Genomic DNA, 21,699 nt, shown 5'->3' with positions numbered 1-21,699 from the left:
GCATCAGGACTCCCTTTTTGATTTGATTTCCTTTTCGAAACCCCAGGAGAGCTACAAAATAACACGTTCTGAATCCCGATTGCATGCAGCTCATTATATACCGGTATACCTCATTATTTCCACACAACATTCTCAAACTTGGAGTGAAGAAACGATAGATACATATTGGGACGTGTATGTCCATCGTACTAATATTGTGTACCTAGGTTTTTCCGTGGCATGGACGAGCCAATCAAGTCTGTATCTAGATTCTTACAGAACGGAGTCCAATTCTCTACGGCAAGATGCCTGATAGTTTACAAAGTGAAGATTCCTGAGCATATTATTCTATATAAGGGGGCGTCTGCTCCCCGTTGGTGTCCTCTGTATCTTGAGGGTATGACCTTCTCCACCTACATTTTGCTGGCGAGAAGGCGCAGGGAGCGCATCCCTTTCCACTCTTGGTCTCAATTGTAGTGTCAATGGCTTTTGTTGCACCAGTTCCGAACCCTCCGCCTTGTTCTTCCCATCCCGGCCGCCCTCTAGAGCCTCGAAGTCCCGCTCCATGGCAACACCGAGCATGGTCCCCAGATTTACGTCTGGTTCCCAGTGACGATACTGTTCTTGGTACCACTCGCTGACCGCAGCGCCCATATTCTGTAGGGCCTTGTCGCGGTCGTCGCTGCTCGCGACGAGCGCTTCCAGCGTCTTGCTATCGACAAGAGCACCACCTATTGCGGCGTCTTCGCCTGCTAGCGGGCCGAGCTTCTTCATCGTAGATGGTGAGAGCTCGCCCGCAAGCAGCTGGGACGCGCGCCGGCGCATGCGGTAGCTCGTTAGGCGCGCGAGGGCTGCGTACCGCCACACGACGCCGATGGCGTGCGGCAACCGCCGTTTCCACGCCATCTCGAAAAGTAGGTGGTACGTGATCGCATCTGGGAGCACGCGTGACCGCGCCGTGAGAGTCTGCAGCTGCTCCACCTTGCGCAGCGCGTCGGCGGCCACGCGCATGCTGCCGCGGACCTTGGCGTGCGTGAGGATCGTGTTAAGGGTCACGATGTCGGGGCGCGCTGCCGGCCCGGCCGTCGCCATGATGTCCAGCAGGGCGAGGCAGTCGTCGAAGCGCCCGAAGCGGCCCAGCACGTCCATGATGCGGTTGCCTGCGTCGCGCGTGAGCCAGCCGGCGCCGTAGCGCGCCTCCTGGTCGGCCATGAAGGCCTGCAGGCCCTTCCCCTGGGCGACGGCCCGGTCGGCGTCGTGCGGCGCGAGCTCCTTGGCCACGCGCCGGAGGGCGGACTGCGTGCGCAGCAGACCCTTGGTGGCCATGGCGTGCAGAATGTAGCGCTTGACGTCCTCGCTGTGAATGATGCGCAGGAAGAGGACCCACGTGGCGAGATCAGGCGCGTGGCCCCGGCCGACCATCAGGCGCATCGTCGTGTCAAAGTTTCGCAGGTCCTTGACCTTCACTGTGGACTGGAGCAGGATATTGAAGACCTCCGTGTCCATGCGCAAGCCGAACTGCTCCATCCGGACGAAGAGGGCGCGCGCGTCGGGCCGGTAGGGGTGGCCCTTGCGGCACATGAATGCGAGGGCCAGCTTGAAAGCGGAGGTGGAGAGGGCAGAGCGTGTAGCATCGTCATTGAAGACGGTGTGCAGGAGGGAAATAACGGTCTTGTCGTGTGACCCACCGTAGGGGTAGGCTTTCGATAGTAGATGATTTGGAACACGGGCGTTCACTAATGCTGAAACATACATCTCGAACGACTCCTTCGTCCATTCTGAGGGTTTTGCAATGTCATTCACACTTCCTTTCAGGGTATATGGGCGTGTAAGATGCCCATTTTCCCGCCAGGGAGCATTGATAACAGCCTTGCTCTTCGATGCGACGTGGCTTGTAGGTCCGTCCTTCTCGTCCATATCCTGGTCGGCTTTCTCTGGTGTTTGAGGTAGTCGTATTATAGTAGCCTTCTTAGCCACACGCAGAATCTCCTCCGCAGCCTTGTTCAGCGACACTTCAGAGCCGGAGAGAACGACTGAAGACGAGCCATCCTCCCCATCGTTCTGGAAGAGCTTCATTGCACAACCTGTCCGACGCCTGATTGCCCATATGTTATTATCGACACCGGACAGCATCTCGCTTGCAGTCTCCTTGGGCAGGATGATCTTGACGGCGTCGGCTTGCCAATCGTCGGACCGCTCGGGGGTCCATGCCGTTAGCTGCTGGAGGATGACACGCCAATCGGGCAGCGGTTTGCGTTGCCGAACACGGTTTTGCTCTAGGCGCATCTGCTGCGTGACGCTCTGGTGGTGCCGCCGCTGGCTGCGGTCCGTCTCGGCCTTGCTGGGATACATGTAGGAGGGCTCAACCAGGACGGACTTGCTCTGGCCGAGGCGAAGGACCGCGGCGTCGGCTGCATCCTCATCTGAGATACTCGAGTCCACCTTTCGAATTCTGGCTGATCGCTCTCGAGACGAACCGGGAACTGAAGGCGCTTCCTCACCTTCTGCCATTGAATAGAGCCGGGCTGATGGTATGGTGCGTAGAATTGAGTGTGGATGAGCGGAATGGAGGAAGAGCTCCCTGGGAATCAAGGAGAGCCCAATCGATATCGAACGGGCTCTCCATGACAGCTTGATTCCCAGGGACATTTGCTATGAGCTGTACATTGCGCTGTCGTCGGTGTCTTAAGGTGCCTTTTGTGTAAGCACAGGCTTTCAAAGTTCGGCGCAAAGTTGAGCGGCCGACTGGTCGAGATTTCGACGTTCTGAAGAGACGACATTTTTGTTATCGATAAGCACAGTGCGCCTTCACAGTGATTTCTTCTTTTCGCACCTACGCCCCTTTCCCCCTGGTTCATACAGCGGCTATATTGCTGGAACAATTGTCTTGAATTTTATAACACTCTTGTAATTGGCTTTGGCAGTGCAGACTGGGGTAGGAAAGATAAATTGGATGAAGCAACAAAGTAAATGTTGTATTCAAAGGTAGCCTAACCTCCCTGCAAACAGTAGCCTCTATGTTACTGAACTTTTCCTGTATGCAAGTGTGCGATACTGCCAACTCCTCTTGAAGCAAACGAGCCTCGCTATACCGTCTATATGGCAAACAAACAAACAAGCTGAACTATTCCACTAATCGGCGAAGATCTCCTCTATGCCGTTCCATTGGCCGCGGGCGCGCTCCTCCCAGTAACCTTCTTTCCCACCCTTCAAGCGCCAAACCTCTTCGCCGTCCGGGCTTGTGCCGACCTTTACGAACCAGCGTGGGCGGTGTTCCTCGCCTTTCTCCTCCATGATCCGCCGTCGATGCCGCTGTGCCTCCTCCAGACGCTTCTTCCACTCTTCAGCCTCGTCCAGCTTGCCCGCCTCAGCGAGGCGCTGGTCCGGGCGTAAGCGCGTATCGGTCGGCGGAAGCTTGCCCTTCTCTAGTTCAGTGATCTCGTTCAGCATCACAGCAAAAGTCGTCATGCCGTATACGTCGGCAGCGTTCTCGACTAGCTTGCCGACGCGCCAGATCTCATCGCCGGATGATGAGCCTTTCTCAACGAGTCTCAACGAGTTTGTCCATGTGCCAGTTAGTGACAGCCCAGCGGAGGAGCCGTCAGGTCCGATCGCGTCGACTTGGACGTCCTCCCCTCGGCCACCAAACATGCCCTTGGAGCGAAACTCAATGGCAGCCTTGGCTCCCGAGCTATCATTGTTGACGTACATGGTTCCCACAGGCTCTACATATTTCTCACCCATTACCACGTTGCGGAGGAAAACCGTGGCAATAGTCCAGCTATATCGCTCCTCGGTACCATCCGGTAACCTCAGCGAGACGCGCACCCGGCCATCCGTCGTGAGCTCTGCGCTCTTGCCCCAGAACTTCTGCATAGGGCAAGGCGACTGTGCAAACGACCAAGATGCAGAATCGGCCTGGATGGCAAGCCGCACGGGGCGGTGTGATACCTTCTCAACAAGGAGACGCATGCCACCCGGGACTTCTGTCTCGCTTCGTAGAAGCTCAAAGGTCTCGCCTAACAGTGGGTTGAAAGGCTTGCGAATCGCTCGTTCCTTGGCGCGTCCGCCACTGAACTGAGAAACGGCGAACGCCGCTACATAGAGAAGACGACGGCTTGCCTGCTTCTGCTTTGTAGCAGAGTCTAACAGGTGCGCATATTCGAGCTGTTCTGCCACTCTTTGAAGAAGCGATGTTGGCTCGTTTGCTGATACTGGCATACTGATAGTAGACAGATCTTTACCCACATTCTTGCGCACGAACGCGATCAGACTAGGAGGAAGCACCGTAGCAGGGGGGATAGTGGTGCGTCGTGAGATGTCGTTAGTGATGGGCAGAGGAGCCAAGGATTTCGGTTTTGGCGGATAGAGGTTGTTTGCAGCGTCCGCTCCGCTACCGTCTTCATCGTCTTCAACAGAAGAGACTGACGAGTTATCATGAATGGATGCTTCGTCCACATCTGAGACTGGAGTTTCTTCTTCGCTGTGGTGATCAATGACGAGTAATTGTGATCGATCAAGGCCTTCGCCTGCCTCGGCATCGAAGAACTCCTCAGTAGTTGACGTCGACTCGTAACTCTTCCGCGAAGTGGCCGATCCGGCAACGGGCATGCGTCTCCTTTTGCTGTTGGCTAGCAGTGCTGTGAACTCGGTCACTACTGCATCTAGATCGTTCAGCAGGGCCGAGCAGTGGTCATGGGTAGTCCGTTCCTCCTCAATGGCGCCCCTTGATTTCCTCTTATCCCTTGGTCCATTTGAACTAATAGTGGTAACAGTGCTCGGCGTTGGGACTGCCAAGGCAGATGACAAGGAGGGACTCAATGCTTGTGGCGTCAGGGATGCGCTCGATTTCCGTTTCCAGAATGGCCGTCGTTCTGCCACGGGAGTGAAGTAATCAGACGACTCATCTGACATGGCAGGAGTTCCAGGAGACAGGTAGGATGTGTGAGGGTGTGCATGCTTTTGCGCAGCCATGTCCTTAACCATACGGCGCAGCGCATCCCGTGTGCCAACCACCCTACTGACAAGGTTCTCGACCTGCTCCCATTCCCGGTTTTCCTCTTGCTGGGTGTTCGGGGGCGCTAGGAAAGAGCGTGTGACCTGTCGTTTCACAATGGAAGGCTCTTTTATGAATTCGAGGCCCCGAGCTATCCGGCTTGATCTTTCGAGAGCACGCGCCCACTCGGTGAACTCCTTATCGTTGGACGCTTTGAGATGCCATATTTCCGCACCGGAATCAATGGTGATTTCTCGTCGCCTTTCGTCTGCAGCCACGGCTGCCAGACTTAGAGGAATGGCACCCCTGAGCGCGGAGGAGTTGCGATTGTGAAAGTATGAGAGAGTGCATGTCGCATAGTCCAAGGAGAAGTATCTACGCGCGTAGCCCTGTCCTCTCTTCCGTCGTCTCTTCAACAAACTACCTACGTGGTAGTTTGTCGAGGAACTGGCCTCACTGCGCCCCGCCACGGAACCGGCTTTCCCACCAGCCGGATGACTGTGAAGACTGTCTACCGACTCCGCTGCCGTTGCGCCTAACCGGGGGCTGCTATGCTTCCCCAGGCTCGTTCTGCTCGTGCTCGCGTTCGGTCCAGCTTGAAGGTTCGGGAGGTGGTGAGCAGTCTGAGGTGGTGCGCCGGTCGGATAGGTTAAGAGGACGAATGTGGCGGTCTTGGAGATCTGCTTCGAGAAAGTGTTGTCAAATATCAGGCCGAACATGCCGCCCTGGCCCGGCTGGACGTCATACGTCCCCATGGACACCTTGTCGGCCTCGCACTTCCCATGCCATTTCACTATTATGAAGCCTTTCTTCGATAGTTGCTCCTGCGCCGTACTGCTACTACTGCTATCCTTCTTTGTGAAGAGGCCCGTCTTGACTTCGCCCGTGCCCTCGACTTGATCGGTCGATCCATCATTTATCTGGTTCGTTGTGAGGTTGGTGCTACCGCTACCCGGGTGCTTCACGATGCCGAAGTTGCTAGAGCGCACGTCAGTGCCGCGTCATGCTACGCATGGAGAGGGAAGAACGTACATAGATTTCTTGTGAGGCTGGACGCTCCAGGACAGAGTATGGCCATCGTCAACCTTGACCCAGCGTAGCATGTAGGACTATATAGACACTCGCGCAGTCAGCAGCTTGCCCCAACCATGATTCATCGCGCAGAAGTTCCAAAACCAAGGGGTGACAGCTTCCGGGGAGGGATTGGTAGCACTGTACCTTGCTGTGTATCTCCAACTGCTCGATGCCCGCCATGGTGCCGGTCCTGCGTCAGAATTGTGGAATTGAGGATCGGAGAACGTAGGGCACCTCAGTAGTCAGCAAGTCCCATCGTCCGAGGTTGTGTAATCGTCGCGAAACTGGAATCGAGGCGGAAGCGTGGACCCTGGTAAACGGGCCTTGCAAGGGATTCGTCCGGGCCACGTATTCGGGCAGCGTGTCGCAATTACCTGTTAGTGAAAAGGGACCTGGACTGCGCTCGTTGCCCAGCCACAAAAGAGTGTCCAACGCGCAAACACGCTGCTTGTAGAGGGAGATGTAGCCCTTCCTTGAATCTGGGCAGTCGTTCCGAACAGCGGCAATAATAAGGCACAGTGAGGGTTCTAAGGCAGCATCAATGTAAATATGCAGGTGTCCTTTCCAAGGTTCTCAGCCGCGGCTGCTCCGGGCACTCGCTGTCACCGGGGTTCCGTCCTGTCCACGCCCCCGCGCGCCAGCTGATAGCTACACGAACAGCCAGAGGGCCTAAACCGCCCAGCCTTACCGGCCTGTGACCCGCCTACAGCAGCAGGGTAGTAATGCCAAGACGACTTATTTACGGGCCTTAATCGTCTCGCTCGGCTGCTATGGAAGCCATCGTCATGCAGATATGTCTCTTGTAAGCTTAGCTGGATCTATTTCTAGAGCTTCTCGCCTCCGCTAAGTTCCGCCGCACGGGTTCTTGGGATGACCTGAAGGCATATTTTTGGTCAAGCATCAGCAACTGAGCGACTTGACCCAAGACTCATCACTCGTGACAAAATTTGCTGACCTCCGTCAAGCAAGCCATCAATGTCACGTAGAATGGCTCCAGGATCCATAATGATCAGTGAAGATGCTTTAAGATTTTCGTCTACCTTGTCGTCTCTATGCATATGATTTTCCCCGTTCCGCAGGCCAGAAAGGCCATCGGCTGCTCTCCATCAATCTGCCGCTGCCGAGAGGTCCATTCTCCAAAAGAACTGCCGTTTGGCCCTATCTACTACATGTATATGGTACAGCAAGAGCAATTATTGCAATCTCCGTTTAGAATCATCTTCCGTTCGTCTGCATCTTGACCAGCTCGCTCTGGTAGCGGAGCTTGAAGCCGTTGGTGAGAGCCCGCATATCGGGATACTGGCTCTTCATCAACTCGTACGCGCCTGGGATGATACGCACTGGCCAGCCATTGACGCGGGAAGTCCGGTTGGCTTTGAATAACAGCCAGAAATACCCCGGGTGCTTTGCGTCAATGCAGAAGGCATATGTTGAGCGGTTGGGGTTGGCATCCATGTAGGTGGTAAGCCATTTTTCTGCAAATCTAATCAGTCACCCGGCCATATTCGAGATTGTAAGGATTACTTACCCAGGTCGGTTCTGGAGCCCTTCTGGAACTTCTCATGTTGCATGAGTTCATCCACCTTTCTTGCCATTGCCTTGACATGTTCGACGATCAACTCGTCCAGATCGGTGTAAGTGTACTTGCCACCGATACGTAGAGTCCGGCCAACGGAGAATTCATTGTCCTTTTGCAGTTCAAGCACATCGATGTGTTGGTAGACACCATCTGCGACCTTCCAGGTGATAGTAAGATGGTCGTTGCCCTTTGAAGAAGGTCGAATGACGACTTCACCGGATGGCTGTGATCCGAGGTACTCTTCAGCTTGGACTGAGTTGAACGGTTTGAACATGGGATGTTTGATAACCCTCTGCGTACGTCCGGTGATCTTGTCCTTCTCCTTGAGCTCTTCCTTATCTTGGTCCTCCAGTGGGAAGTCCCAGTTGCTGCGGTCATGATCAAGATGCTTTCTGTACGGCCGTCGAAGAACATCTTCCCTCATGGACAGCTTACCAAGGAAATCCTTTCGGCTGATTTCAATCAGTTTAGCCTGCACCGTCTGTCCAACATGGAGAATCTCTTTGATAGACGTGCGGTATGACACCTCGTGGGCCTCGATACGACCTTCTATGCCGCAGTCCAGCTTCACGATTGCAAAATCATCCTTGACGACACGAACATTGACAGCAATGATCATGCCTTCAGCTAATGAATCCTTCGTCTCGCCAGTGAACATGGTGAAAACCTCTTCTGCCCCGAGAGGAGAGTAATTGCGCCGCAATTCTTCATATGGTGCTTGCAACTCGGCTCTGATCGTCTCGAGAGTTGCTCGCTTACGTTGACTCCACTGAGTTTCCAACTGCTCCGCATACTCCTCGAGGATGAGTTCATTGACCTTTTCCTGCTCATCTTCTTTGAACAGCTTGCGAACGATGGCTCCAGGGCCATTCTCGTCAGTCTCGGCCTTGACGTCTTCCTCATCAAGCTCAAGTGCATCGGCAGCCATCTTGCGACCAAGTTCGTAGTCTTCTGGATGCACACGAGTGTTGTCCAGCGGATCTGAGGAGGGGTTTGTCGCATCGTACTCGATGAATAAGAAACTGGCGCAATTATTCCAGACTCTGGGCCCCACCACGGGCACCTTTCCACTATCCGGATCTCCAACAAGCTCATCTCTGGAGTTGACAACTCCACCGTTGACATTGATGCCCTTGATGACAGCCGTGGCCTTGCGTGGTCCCAAACCAGCAATGTATGGCAGTAGATTGGCAGTGTAAGAGTCGCTGACGGCTTCGTTAATGTCAACACCACAGAGGTTGACCATGTCCACCATCGCTGTCTCTAGGTGCTTTGCAAGTTTGTCCTGAGGTAGGAGTTGCTGGCAAGCATGGAAAGACAGAGTCGTAATGTCCTTTCCAAGAGCCGCATATTCCTTCATGGGATTCTGCAGATATCTTGCCAGAGCCACACAGTATCTAGTCAGAGGAGCAAGAGAAGGGTGGTCGGCAACGGCCCGTGGACTGTTCTGATAAAGCCTGGCCACCTCATCGTTGACGATCACCACTTCTAAGAGATCGCTGCGGTATTCGCCGGTATCAGGGTCATCGTATTCAGGACCCATGAGACCCTTCTCGTTGACGAGATTTTCCAAATCTTTGACCAATTTGTTGCTATCGGCCGAGAAGCCGCTGACACCGATGACATCGGGTCTGCGCCGCTTCACAAGTTCGACAAATGCCTCTCGCTGAGCCTCATCTCGTGCCAAATTGCCAAATTTGCCTTGCTCCAAAACTCGGCCGTCTTCTTCAACCCAAGCCCAGCAAATTGGGTCACGATTCGGGTCGCCCATTCCATTGGACAATGAAAGTACACGAGGAGTAGTGCCGAGAACCATGCCCTTCGGCTTATAGGGCGCCTGGTCTAGACGCTTGGAATATTCCTCTCTACATGCTCTGAGGAGTTCTTCCTGACAGGAAGTTCGGAGTGAATCCTTAACACCTTTGGTGACGACCTTCTCTAGCTTTAAGAAGGCGGCGTCCAGCACCTTTTGCCGCTCTAGGTTCCAAGCATCGGCAAGGTCACTGTAGTTTTCGGAAGCAAACTCATTGTAAAGCTGACGTCGAAAATCCCGCTCATTCTGCAGAGTCAGTTTGACCTCAACGAGACCCTCCTCTTCTGCTTTCATCATCTTGAGGAAGATGTCGGGCCGGCGAGCCAGATCAGGAATCGTCTGGTTTATGAGGTACTTAATCTCATAGTAAGGATGAGCCTCATCGATCTTTCGAAGGCCCTTGTCCGTACGGCGACAGCTGATCCAGCCCATGTTGTAGTAGTGAACTCGGAAGTGCTTTCGCATCTTGGGGCTGGCAAACAGCTCCTCCGCATACATCTGACGGGCGGCGCCAATAACGGAATCCCCAGTCGGGAAATCGCTGTCAGTTAAGCTGTCGGCAAGATCGATTGGAAGACGTGAATCATCATCGGCCGAGACCTTCTTGCCTTCGCGCAGGGCATTCTGTGCGAGGCGCTCTGGCGTGATACCATACGCTCGAACGAAGTTATACACCTTGCCCTTGCGAATCCGTTCGAATAGAGAGGACTTTGCGCCAGGGCGTTTTATCTCCTTCGCTGCACCGCCCATGGCAGCAATATCCTTGAGCTGGGCGGCGTATCGGAAATTGGCATAGTCTTGCAGATCCTGTAATTCTTCCATGGTAGCTGCTTGAGGGAGCATCTCCTCCAGAAGATCATCTCGGATATCAATAGACTCGAGATTCTGGCGCATTCTCTCCAAAGCGTTTCGCTTTTCAACCAGACCGCGGAACTTTATATCAAGTTCAAGGATACGCCACAGGTCATCCTGAGTCAAAAGCTTCTCCGCGTTGACAATGAACTCAGGGGCATCCGGGTCGTCCCGGTCTCGATCTGGATTTCTTGTCTTTTTCGCATGAATGAGATAATCCTTTCTATGCTGAAAGACGAAGGGGACTTCAACATCATCTATGATGAAGAACTCGAGCACCTTGCCAATAGCCTTCGTGAAAGGAGCATGAAGATCAGAAGCGAGCTGTTTACGGGGCCAAATCAGACTCGTAATCCACCGGGCCTCCTCCTTAAACTGTTCTGCCGAGAGCTGAAGATCTTTGAAAGGTTTGCGATCCAATTGGAAGCGCTCGGGCTCATCCGTAAAGCGGATTTCGTTGTCTTCATCAGTCAGTAGCTTCTCCGAAAGCTGCGACGGTTCGAAGACATCCTTGAGCTCTATGACTTGTTCTTCACGTTCACGGTCTTCCTCTTCATCTTCCATTTGTAGTGCCCACTCGTAGTCCTCGCCATTGCCGAAGATGGCCTCCATGTCTTCAAGCGCATCTTTATCGAGCCCGGTAGTATCAACGACGCTACCGACAAGTCCTTTGTCGCGTGGACGGGCGACCTCGAGATCCTCTTGATGTCTGATACGTTCATCCTCATCCTCGGGAAAGTCTTCTTCGATGAAATCATCAAACTCGTCAGCTTGGGCTCGGTGGCTGGGCCGTCCGTAGGGACGCTCATCGCCTTCCTCTTCGTCATCAGAGAAGATCTCCTGGAGGGTACGGCGCTCGGTCGGTCGATCGTCCTCATCACGGTGGCCACGCTTGAGGCGCTTGAACTTGGTCTGGTGATTCGAGTTAGTAGCAGGTTCGTGAGGTAGCCGAAGTCGCCAACATACCTGTTGTGCTTGCTTGCGCTCCCAATCGGGATGAGCTTCACCAATCAGATCGAGATCCTCCTCGTCAAGTTGTGCCTCCTCCTCGCGTTCGGCGCGGCGACGCTTGCGACGCTTCCTTCGCTCGCGCTCATCCGAGTTCTCGGCCTCGTCCTCTTCCTCATCCTCGTCAACGATGAATCCTTCACGGACCTGCTCCCTCGTGATGTGAGTCATTATTCGATTGTAGTGTAGGATGGGGCTTGAGAGCTATGGACTCACCTTTCTAGCTTCCTCTTCGTCATCATCGTCTTCCTCCTCCTCGCTCGAATCGTCCATCCGATTGGGACGCTCCCTCCTGCGAGAGTCGCCGGTCTCTTCATCGAAGGACTCGTCATCTTCCTCATCGTCGAGCTCGGCGTCGAGGTCGAGCAAATCTCTAGTGGTTCCACTCATGATGCTGCCTGTTTATCTTCGCAACAAGCAGCTGCCTTTGTTCAGGAATGCGCCTTGGCAGTACAGTGCTTTGTGAGCTCTGTAGGAGTGATCGCCAAGGTGCGCAGGACTTGATTGATCGCGAATGGGAAGGCGATGGCCAAGGTGAGATGTGGATTGGATATTGAAGCCACCGAGGTCGGGTTGTTTTAGGCGGAGCTTCGGCCTGAGGCTGAGGTTCCGAAGCTTGGGGTTGGATTTTTTGAGTACAGAAACCACGAAGTGCAACGCGCGCCGCCGATCAATTTCAGCCTCGTGCCTTGTCCACCAAAGGCCCGTGCACGTCGCTGGAAGTGTGGCTGCTACTGGCACTGTTTTCACACCGTCTTGAAGAGGTGTCCTATCGGCGCTTTGTTACAGTATGAATAATTGATGATATTTACTGTAGCATTTCTTCCCTTTGTTCTTTACAAGCACGTTATACCGGAAGCAGGAAGTTGCTATCAAGTGAATCATCTCTTACAAGCAACTGCGTCACATTTCAACTCTAGATAGGAAGATTCTCTGATCCATTTGTAGTCAAGGAGGTCTAGACGGGCCCCATAGCAATGATGGAAATTGCTGCCGCCATCATATTCATCCCTTGAGCCCTACCTCATCCAGATCTATCCTATATCTATCCTATGTTACTCCTCCACCAAGGTGATAAACGTTAACGACAATCAGACTGAACCAGAAGTGGCCAGATACTTATTTGCGGTATCGAAGATTCTGCTTGCTACTGTAGCTCCACCAACTTCAAAAGGCGGTAACTGCCTTCTTGAAAGGCCATAATACCCTTAATGAACTTATGTTTATTTCCCTGGCAGAGGAGTAATGCAGAATGACATACTTGTGTCAAATCCTTAGTCAGTCAGCCTATGCAACTATAGCTAGGTGGCTTCCATCTTGATGCTGCATGGCCTGGCTCTATAACTGGTCCGCAATTGGATATTTACGAGTGATATTTGCCAACTGAGAAGTGACCCAGCAGGCTCCGCGCTTGGGCAGCCAGCTAGGTTGCTCGATGGGCCGCTGGGAGCCATCCAGTTCCCACTGGCAAGCCAAGGCACCGAACTGGGCAGCCAATGACGGCTGGTAGCCCAAGATGAGACGCCAGCTCCGTTTTGGTACTGATGAGTTTGCGATTTCGGTTTGTTGCTACGGCGCCTTGGTACATGGCAATCTACTGGGATGCCAATAGGGGTCTTCTAGCTGTGAGGTTGTGATCAAAGCTGCCCCTTTTCGTTGAATGCGCAATGACCTACCTAGGTACCTTGGAAAATGCTGGCAGCCTGGCGAGCTTGAGCTATATAGACCACGTACTTCTTCAGAAAAACCGGGACAAAGCCTTGGCTAATCAGATTTCGGACCCTTCTTGCAAAATCCCAACGTTGACGATCGAAGAGGATCGAGATAAGACCAGGGGGCACACCCTTTTTCTTGACGCTGCCGCTTCGCGCTGAGCAGCAGCAGCAAGCACCCTGGCTGCCCCTCCCGAGATCCAAAACGCGCCTGAGCCGACCTGCAACAACCTGAATCCCCACCATCAAAGACAAGCGGGCCAAACCGTTCGATTGTTTCGCAAGCCACGCCTTGTTACTGCATTGTCAAGGTACGCAAGGGGGGAGTGGGAGACGGATCCTGATTTAAGAGAAAACCCTGCTATTGATTCAAGACCGATCCGCGTCGCTCGCGCATCTTTTGTGACGATTTGCGCATTGCGGTCAGTCTGGTCTATTTTGTGCCTAATCACCTCACCTCGGCCATCGGACCCTGCCCAAGTGAAGAGGTATTTTGGAATAGTTAAGGAGCCCAAAGTACTCTGAGTAGGTCTCTTAGCTGTCACCACCGCCAACGGCCCCTCTTTGTTCTGGGCCCTTTTGTCGTTTGCTCCGTCAACCCGTCCCCCAACCCCCGGATAGTCGGTGGACTCTACAGTATATCGCAAACAACCCCACCTCAAGCTCCCTGTTGGCATCAGTCAACTTGCACACTCCTCCCTAAAGGGAAAGCTGACCTCCAAATTTTTCTCTCGATACGAAACCCCCTACGGCCAGCTTCTCTACGTCCCGTTTCCTGCTACCCAGGCACACCTCGTGCGGACTGGAATTTTCTGTCTTGTGCTGTTGCGACCCCGCCGTTTTGGAGTGGAACGACTAGTCGGTATCGCCAGCAACTTTACGTGGCTCACTCGCAACTGTTCGTCTCTCTTTAAAGAGCACGACTATATCAGGACCCTGCCCAGCACTTTCAGAGCTCGGCCTGGCTGGTTCACACTTGGGCAACGGTTGCAAGCTTTGAGTTGGTGGGTAACCGTCTATTGCATACATCATTCTCCAATCTTCTGAAGCTGACAGTACACCGCGATTATCTAGATCGATCGTCAGCGCTGTTCGACGTCGCCGCGCAGTGAGATCAGTCATTCGTCTCCTCTCAGCTCGAAGAGGCATGTGATTCGCCCTCTCTATCTTTCGACAGCTGGCCTCGTCTAGCTTCCCTTTCCGAGCATCCTAGCGACCGTCGACCCGTTCATACCGAGTCCTCTTCCGACCCTAATAGCCCACCATGGCCGATCCATTTGCGCCTCGCTCTATGAAGCGAAAGAACGTCAAGGGTCTCGCCTTGACTCCCGCAGCTCCCAAACCTCCACCAACTGCCGAGAATGCCAACTTCGGCGCCCCGCGAGGCAGGGACAAGGATGACGATCAAACGGCGCAGTTGGAAATTGGAATCGAGTTCAACCTTGACTTACGGCCTGAAGATCTAGACTTCCTCAAAGACTTAGGCTCAGGAAATGGTGGCACAGTTAGCAAAGTCAGGCATATCCCAACGAATACGGTGATGGCACGAAAGGTATGCATAGCAACTAGGCTATCTCCGTTGAACATGGATGCTGATATACGCAGGTCATTCACGTCGAGGCGAAGAGAGAGATGCGCAAGCGTATAGTTCGTGAACTTCAAATCATGCACAGTTGTCACTCCGACTATATTGTGACATTCTACGGGGCTTTCCTGAACGACAATAACGACGTCATCATGTGTATGGAATATATGGATGTTGGGTAGGTACCTGGCCACGTAAAGCTGTGTGATATCAGAGCACTAATGGTGACTACAAAGTTCTCTCGACAGAGTTTCCAGAGTCTTCGGCCCCGTTCGAGTCGACGTCCTAGGCAAGATCGCAGAGGCCACCCTCGGCGGGTTGACGTATCTTTATTCTAAGCATCACATCATGCATCGAGATATCAAGCCTTCTAATATTCTTGTAAACTCAGGAGGCTCGATCAAGCTATGCGATTTTGGTGTATCAGGCGAGCTTATTAACTCTATTGCTGACACATTCGTCGGTACATCCACCTACATGGCGCCAGAGAGAATTCAGGGCGAGAAGTATACTGTGAAATCTGACGTTTGGAGTTTTGGGCTCACTATCATGGAGCTGGCTATTGGCAAATTCCCCTTTGCCGCCAGTGAACAGCTGTCAGATGCAGAGAGTGCGCCAGCTGGAATTCTAGACTTACTCCAGCAAATCGTACACGAGCCGGCGCCTAAGCTACCCAAGAGCGATGCCTTCCCTCAAATTCTTGACGATATGATCCAGAAATGTCTTTACAAATCGCCAGAAGAGCGGCCGACACCACAAGAGCTTTTCGTAAGTACTCACAGAGTAGTAAGCAATCTCGAAAAAATCTGACACTGTGTAGGACCGAGACCCGTTTGTGCAAGCAGCGAAGAGAACACCTGTGGACTTGAGAGACTGGGCAGTGAGCTTGATGGAGAGGGACAACCGGAAATCTCATCTTGCACCACAACTCTCTCCCGCGACCCAGGAGCTCTTGCGCTCGGGCGAAAGCCCAACCTTCCAAACCATTACACACGTGGATGATCGTACTTTGCAGACGCCCACGTCAGGTGAGATCCCCATTGTGGGCGCTATCGTGTCACCTCGTGACCAATATAGCAGCATATCGAATCGATCCCCGACGCGAAATGGGGTCGGCAGCCTTGGCCGAGCAAGTGGATCGGCTGTTCATCCGGGACTAGGTCAACGAGTAGCGACCACCAACTCGATACCCAAGATAGTTCCCGGTCAGAACGGTCAGGATCTGTCTGGCCCGGCCAGTGCGAGCAAGGCAACGTTTGCCCTCCCCGTACGTCCCGCTCCGCATGGTAACCCGTTACCTCCACCGCCTCCACGTAAAGAGACGCCGGATGAGGCAAGCAGACGAGAGTATAGACGGCAAGCGACATTCGGTCCGCTGAACGGAAGCTATGGGACAGGGTATCCTGCCAAGTAAGACTGGGACATCAAGGTTTCCTTCTTTCCTCGGCCCTTCAAAATTTTCAAATACATTTCTTATTTACGACCATGTTTCATCATCTCAAACGCCATTTTTTGCACAGTCAGGTCTCACTGCCTCATGTCAGTCGCTTAGCATTTACCGGCGCAACGGCACCCGCGCGTCTCTCAAGCATCGACTTCATCCTATGACGTATGGACAGAAAGAGCGAGCCTCTATCCGAATGCTTTGGCTTAAGTAAAACACAACCTATTGTCTTGAAGCTGCAACGTGGGCGCTGCTTCCAGTGGCTAGTTTCATAAATAAGGAAATGCTGTGGAGTTGATGAAAACCTCATGTAATCGATGAATGTCGGAAGCTGCTGTTCACGTGGCGTACAATAGACAACTTGACTATTTCTTGAGATCTCGCTTGATGATGCTTTCTTTTATGCATGTGCTACCAATTCCACAGAAGATAACTACTGTTGAAGATAAGCAGCTCTTGATAGCGCCTTTGGCATTCTCGAAGTAGACATAGGTCGCTGCTACATGCCCATAAAATGCTGAACCAAATGTTCAGCAATTGCTTGGAACTTCTCAAGCACTGCTCGATCCTAGGCATGCATGTTTGGATTCTAGATCACGAGCATCATCGGGGCGGCTTCTACGAATCACTTCTTAATGAATAGCCTTAGTACTCCCTTCCCTTGAACCCCTCTTCGAGTATATCAATAAGCTCATCCAGTCGTTTGATCACTAGATCCGTGTGCTCGTGCTCAGCAAGATGGGCATTGACCTCATTTACGAGGAGCACTGTGGCGGCACCTGCTCTCCGCCCGGCTGTTACATCATCGATAGAGTCGCCAACCATGATCAGGCCGCTGGCGTCTGCCTCTTCTGCCGGCTCGCCGGCCTCCTTAGCCTCAGCTTCGATCTCCGCATGGTCGACCTCACTGCCCGTTATCGCACTATCACCGTTCTTCTGCACGTGTTTCGTGAAACCCCAGGACCGGGCAATATGAAGGATGCCAGCCGGGTCTGGCTTCGGCGGCCGGAAGTCGCGCGTGATGATGGGTTCAAAGACGCTGCCCTCGAGGAATTTGGTCAACAAGTGGTTGACGGGCTGCTCGAAATTACGCGTGCAGATTCCCTTGGGAATGCCCTTCCGGTCCAGGTAGTCCATCAGCTCGACGAGGCCGGGCTGCGCCTGCTGTGATTTCATTGCGCGCCGCTCGATCGCCCGGATCTTCTCCTGTGCCTCGTGCCGCTCCTCGGGCGTCGGCAGTGAGTAGATGTGATCCAGGATATCGGTGGCCTTTGTGATTCCCAGCGCCGCCCGCATCTCCCCAAACATATAGTTTTGTGGTTGGCTACACTGCTGTTAGTCGACCTGTACAGGCTGAAGTTTTACAATCTTGCTGTAACCAGCGAAACGTATCGCAAGGGTAGTGATTGGATTTAAAGACCTCAATGAATTATGAGGTGGTATCGTCTCACGATCGACCGACGCTTGCCCCAAAGTTCTTGTGTTCTTTTACCACAGGTAAAAGATGAGAAGTTTTTTTGGATTATGTATTGTGGCCCTCTCATATCAAGGACAAAGTTAAAAAAGTCTCTCACCAAAGAGTACCGTCAACATCAAAGACAACACCCTAGGTGGTTCTGTTAGATCTCATAGATGGCGAAGGAATTGTCCTTCCTGATATACATACTTTTAATCTAGGAGCATTTGATGTGACTGCACCCTCCTTGAGGGGAGCAAACTGCCTTGCAGGGGTTGAAGCCATGATTGACAAGAATCTCCGCATACAGGCCAGTTACTTCGCTCGATCTCTGGTATAAGAACTTTCTCGCTGTTTGTGAGAAGACTTGGAGGGTAGATGAGATGCCGTTAATGGCTCAGACTCGATCGTTGATTGGTGAGGTGTCTTGTCAGATCGCACACCTGCAGCTCCGAAGACGGGTAAGGGAGGTTGAGAAACGCTCGAGTGCCGATTGGCTGGGGCCGCGATCCAGTGAGCTTCTCTCCGACCCGTCCACTGAGCCCACAATTGCATGCACGTGTTGGAGCGTCTCTTAGCGGGCGTTTTAGTGCTTCTCCACTGACCAACGCTCCGCATCTTGGGGTTACCGGTCTTGCCGTTGCGCCACCATAGCTACCTTGCCTTACCTTACTTCACCTGCGATCATCTATGGTGGTCAAAGCTGACCGCGAACCTCCCTTCGCTTCATAAAATAACGTCTTAGTCTTTGGACCTTGCCGGTTGCTCCGACACCCCTAAAATCTCTAGCTTGAATAGCATATCATGAGCCCAGCTCTCAAGATTAGAAGGCGGAAGTGGTGAGAGGAAGAGCTATCAGAAGGATGAGCTCCTCTTCCACGCCATCTGGCGGGCAATGGCCACCGCGCCGGCCTTCCAAGAGAAGTGTGAGTCGGCGCATCACTTTGCGCACCAGCTTGACCGCTTGTTAACAAGTCTCTTTACGAACTGACAGAAATTACGAAATGGCACCTTTATTATTCCATCTACCGGCGAGCGCTCGCGGCGCCAGTTCACGCTCCGCGCGCCTCCGCGCGATCAGGGCGACGGAGTGGACGATGACGACACAGCGGCGCCTCTTTTGTCACGACGCTCTATAGCGGAGAAAATGCAGGCTGCTGTACAGGGCACTCAAGCGGCTGCATGCCGATTCGGGACTTGGTTAGGCTCGCCCAAGGGGAGGAACGTGCTGAAGTGTACAATGGCCTATGCGGTTGCCAGTCTTGCGACTTTCGTGCCCCCGGTCTCGAACTTTCTAGGCAAGCCAGATGGTAAACACGTGGTTGCAACAATCACTGTCTACTTCCATCCCGCGAGGACGGCTGGCTCGCAGATCGAAGCGACATCGATTGCTATACTCGCGGTCCTATATGCTGAGATTGTATCCATACTCTCTATGGCTGTGTCGGTGTTGTTCGGCTCAGTACTTGGCCTTGTTACGGTGGCATATGCTTTGGTTCTTATAATATTTGTCGGTGGAGGGTTTGGCTTCATCGGCTGGGTCAAACAGAGGCTCAACAACCCGCTCGTGAACACGGCTGGTACACTGGCTTCTCTGGGTATCATCAGCGTCTTGACAAGAGAAAATTCGGTACAGACGCACGTCTTCTCTAACCAGAAGATTGTTCAGATGCTCAAAATGTTGGTAATGGCCGTTTTCATCACTACTATTGTCAACCTTTTGGTGTGGAGAACCTCTGCTCGATCATCGCTTCGGGACTCGATGACAAAGGTATCTACATCTCTTGGAGATATGCTGTCGATGATCACCCACAGTTTCCTCAGTGGATCTGAAGAGGAGCTCACTGCTGCTGAGTTCTCTGTAGCATCTCGAGCATACGCTGCCGGGTATAAACAAATGACAACGAGCTTGAGAGAAGCAAAATTCGAATATTATCTTCTGGGAGGCGAGAAGCTATATCAGCTTGACAAGGCGGTATACAAGTCAATGGAAACTTTGGCGCAATCAATAGGCGGTCTGAGAAGCTCCGCGAACACACAGTTCACCCTGTTGGAAGAACCTGCTACAGCACTTTCTTCTGGCTCAGCTTCTCCGAGTTCCGGCATGTCTCCAAGGTTGCATTCATTTCCTTCCACGTCGAAGTCGAATTCAAATGCTCGAGACAGGTTCGCCACTCTCACGGCTATCCATGAGATTTCAGATGAGGGCAGTGGCGATGATAGACCTGGCATCGACGATGAGATGAGCCACAGCCGTACATTTCGAAACCCGACTGACATCTTTGAGCTCTTCATTGCTTTGTTGGGGCCGTCAATGAAATCTCTAGCGTTTACACTTTCGAGCGTCTTGCGCGAGCCGCCCTTTGGAGCAGCTCCAGACTACGAAATCACGATCAACGACCAGTTCCGACATAGTCTTCTAGATGCCTTAGCACTTTTCAACGACGCGAGGAAGAATGCACTAGAAGAATTGTATAAGAATATAGAGCTAGGACGACCAAGATCTGACAAGATCAAAGCAGATTTTGAAGAGGTCGCTGCAGCATGTGGACACTTCAGCTTCAGTCTTCAGACGTTTGGCGAGGAGATGACTAAATATCTTGACGTCTTGGATGAGCTGAAATATGCCAGTGAACACCAACGGCGAACCTGGAGGTTCTTGATGTTCTGGAGAGATGCTAATGGACGGCGCCATACACAGCCCACGCTGCTACCCTTCGAAACTGAGCGGGAGAGCGAGGTGCGGCCGATCAGAAAGTCGCAGCTGCCCCGAGGTATACCTGATACCATGATTCAAAGACGAGATACATATAGCTGGGACGCTGCTACCGGGACCAGTAAAGTGGTCATGACTTTCTCCCAAAGGGTGCTTGCTCTGTTAAGGAGGATTGCTAGGGACGACAGTAAGTATTGCAGTAGCTGCTCTTTAGCATACACTGACGCAACGTAGTTCGGTTTGGTCTCAAGGTTGGGATTGGAGCGCTCATATGGGCCATGTTCGCCTTCATTCCGGAGACCCAACCCATTTATCAGCACTGGAGAGGCGAATGGGGCTTACTCTCTTTCATGATCGTCTGCTCTATGACAGTTGGGGCCTCCAACACCACCGGCTTGTCCAGATTTCTGGGGACAATCTCTGGCGTCGTCTTCACACTTGTCAACTGGACAATCAGTCAAGGCAATGGAATAGCGCTGTTCTTCTTAGGCTGGTTGGTCAGCTTGTTCAGCTTCTACATGATTCTCCAGCATGGACGCGTGCCATTTGGCCGAACTACCCTCCTCGCGTACAACGTCTCCACCTTATACGCCTACAGTCTTACGCAGAAGGTGGAAGATGACGACGACGACGAAGGTGGTACGAACCCGCTAATCTGGGAAATTGCCACACATAGAGCCATTGCTGTCATGGCTGGTATTCTGTGGGGGTTGTTTGTCTGCCGTGTGGTATGGCCGATCTCAGCTCGTAAGAAGTTCAAGGAGGGCATCTCTGTCCTCTATCTGCAGATGGGTCTGATTTGGAAGAGAGGTCCGTTGGCGATTCTCCTTCGAAGTGACTGCACCAGGTCATATCTCAAGTCGGGCGAACAAGCGGCCCTGCAGCGATATGCCTCTCGGCTGGAAACTCTTCGTGACTCAGCTATCCACGAGTTCGAGCTGCGAGGGCCGTTCCCTTATGATGCTACCGGCCGAGTCATGGCCTGCACGCGCCGTCTTCTAGATGCGTTTTATGCCATGAGTCTAGTCACGCAACGGAGGGGCCATCTAACAGATGGCGAGAGAGCCCTTCTCCTTTTCACGGCGCAGGAGCGTGCTCTTCTGTGTGACCGCATCTGCCATGTGTTCCAAGCTTTAGCTTCTTCAATTATGCTCGAGTATCCTCTTTCAGACGCGATCCCGAGTGTCAGTGGAACGCGGGATAAACTCCTGGGCAAGATCTTCCAGTTTAGGAAGGATCATGCTGCGGCACTCGCAGCTAAAGAAGCCGATAAGAACGGCGAGGCGACCGGTAAGAGTAACGGAAGAGGGTATAAGAGCGGCAGCCTTGCCGGCCAAGTGGTAGTTGAGGAGCGAGACTATGCTTTGCTATATGCGTATGCCTTGGTCACTGGCCAAGTTGCGGAAGAGCTGAAGGTTGTGGAGAAGGAGATTGAGGGCTTGTTCGGCGTTCTCGATGAGGAGTCTCTGTTGTTGCAATAAGGGC

At 52.9% G+C, this 21,699-nt stretch overlaps 6 protein-coding genes across 6 annotated transcripts; 2 read left to right on the top strand and 4 right to left on the bottom strand.

Moving 5' to 3' along the window:
* Positions 1–327: 327 nt before the first annotated feature.
* UCRPA7_1784 (putative pentatricopeptide repeat domain-containing protein) lies at positions 328–2,490 on the bottom strand (the record flags this gene model as incomplete). The annotated part of the gene is made up of 1 exon (XM_007914363.1): positions 328–2,490. One exon carries the CDS (start codon positions 2,488–2,490, stop codon positions 328–330), a length of 2,163 nt encoding a protein of 720 aa, XP_007912554.1.
* Positions 2,491–3,111: 621 nt separating this feature from the next.
* UCRPA7_1783 (putative oxysterol binding protein) lies at positions 3,112–4,590 on the bottom strand (the record flags this gene model as incomplete). The annotated part of the gene is made up of 1 exon (XM_007914362.1): positions 3,112–4,590. The coding sequence occupies one exon, from the start codon at positions 4,588–4,590 to the stop codon at positions 3,112–3,114; it is 1,479 nt and encodes a 492-aa protein (XP_007912553.1).
* A 2,674-nt stretch (positions 4,591–7,264) lies between these two features.
* Positions 7,265–11,691, bottom strand: UCRPA7_1782 (putative transcription elongation factor spt6 protein; the record flags this gene model as incomplete). The annotated part of the gene is made up of 4 exons (XM_007914361.1): positions 7,265–7,524; positions 7,578–11,205; positions 11,260–11,448; positions 11,518–11,691. The coding sequence occupies 4 exons, from the start codon at positions 11,689–11,691 to the stop codon at positions 7,265–7,267; spliced, it is 4,251 nt and encodes a 1,416-aa protein (XP_007912552.1).
* Positions 11,692–14,277: 2,586 nt separating this feature from the next.
* Positions 14,278–15,770, top strand: UCRPA7_1781 (putative ste ste7 mek1 protein kinase protein; the record flags this gene model as incomplete). Its single annotated transcript, XM_007914360.1, has 4 exons — positions 14,278–14,565; positions 14,619–14,776; positions 14,847–15,366; positions 15,759–15,770. The coding sequence occupies 4 exons, from the start codon at positions 14,278–14,280 to the stop codon at positions 15,768–15,770; spliced, it is 978 nt and encodes a 325-aa protein (XP_007912551.1).
* Positions 15,771–16,687: 917 nt separating this feature from the next.
* On the bottom strand, positions 16,688–17,350 carry UCRPA7_1780 (putative haloacid dehalogenase-like hydrolase protein; the record flags this gene model as incomplete). Its single annotated transcript, XM_007914359.1, has 1 exon — positions 16,688–17,350. One exon carries the CDS (start codon positions 17,348–17,350, stop codon positions 16,688–16,690), a length of 663 nt encoding a protein of 220 aa, XP_007912550.1.
* Positions 17,351–20,732: 3,382 nt separating this feature from the next.
* UCRPA7_1779 (putative ribosomal protein l19 protein) lies at positions 20,733–21,695 on the top strand (the record flags this gene model as incomplete). The annotated part of the gene is made up of 1 exon (XM_007914358.1): positions 20,733–21,695. The coding sequence occupies one exon, from the start codon at positions 20,733–20,735 to the stop codon at positions 21,693–21,695; it is 963 nt and encodes a 320-aa protein (XP_007912549.1).
* Positions 21,696–21,699: the final 4 nt, after the last annotated feature.

Source organism: Phaeoacremonium minimum, assembly GCF_000392275.1.
Source record: "Phaeoacremonium minimum UCRPA7 unplaced genomic scaffold PA7_03_scaffold_132, whole genome shotgun sequence".
NCBI classification, from domain to species: Eukaryota; Fungi; Ascomycota; class Sordariomycetes; order Togniniales; family Togniniaceae; genus Phaeoacremonium; species Phaeoacremonium minimum.
The sequence above is the reverse complement of the archived record's forward strand: the minus strand, read 5'-3'. Positions and strand labels throughout refer to the sequence as shown.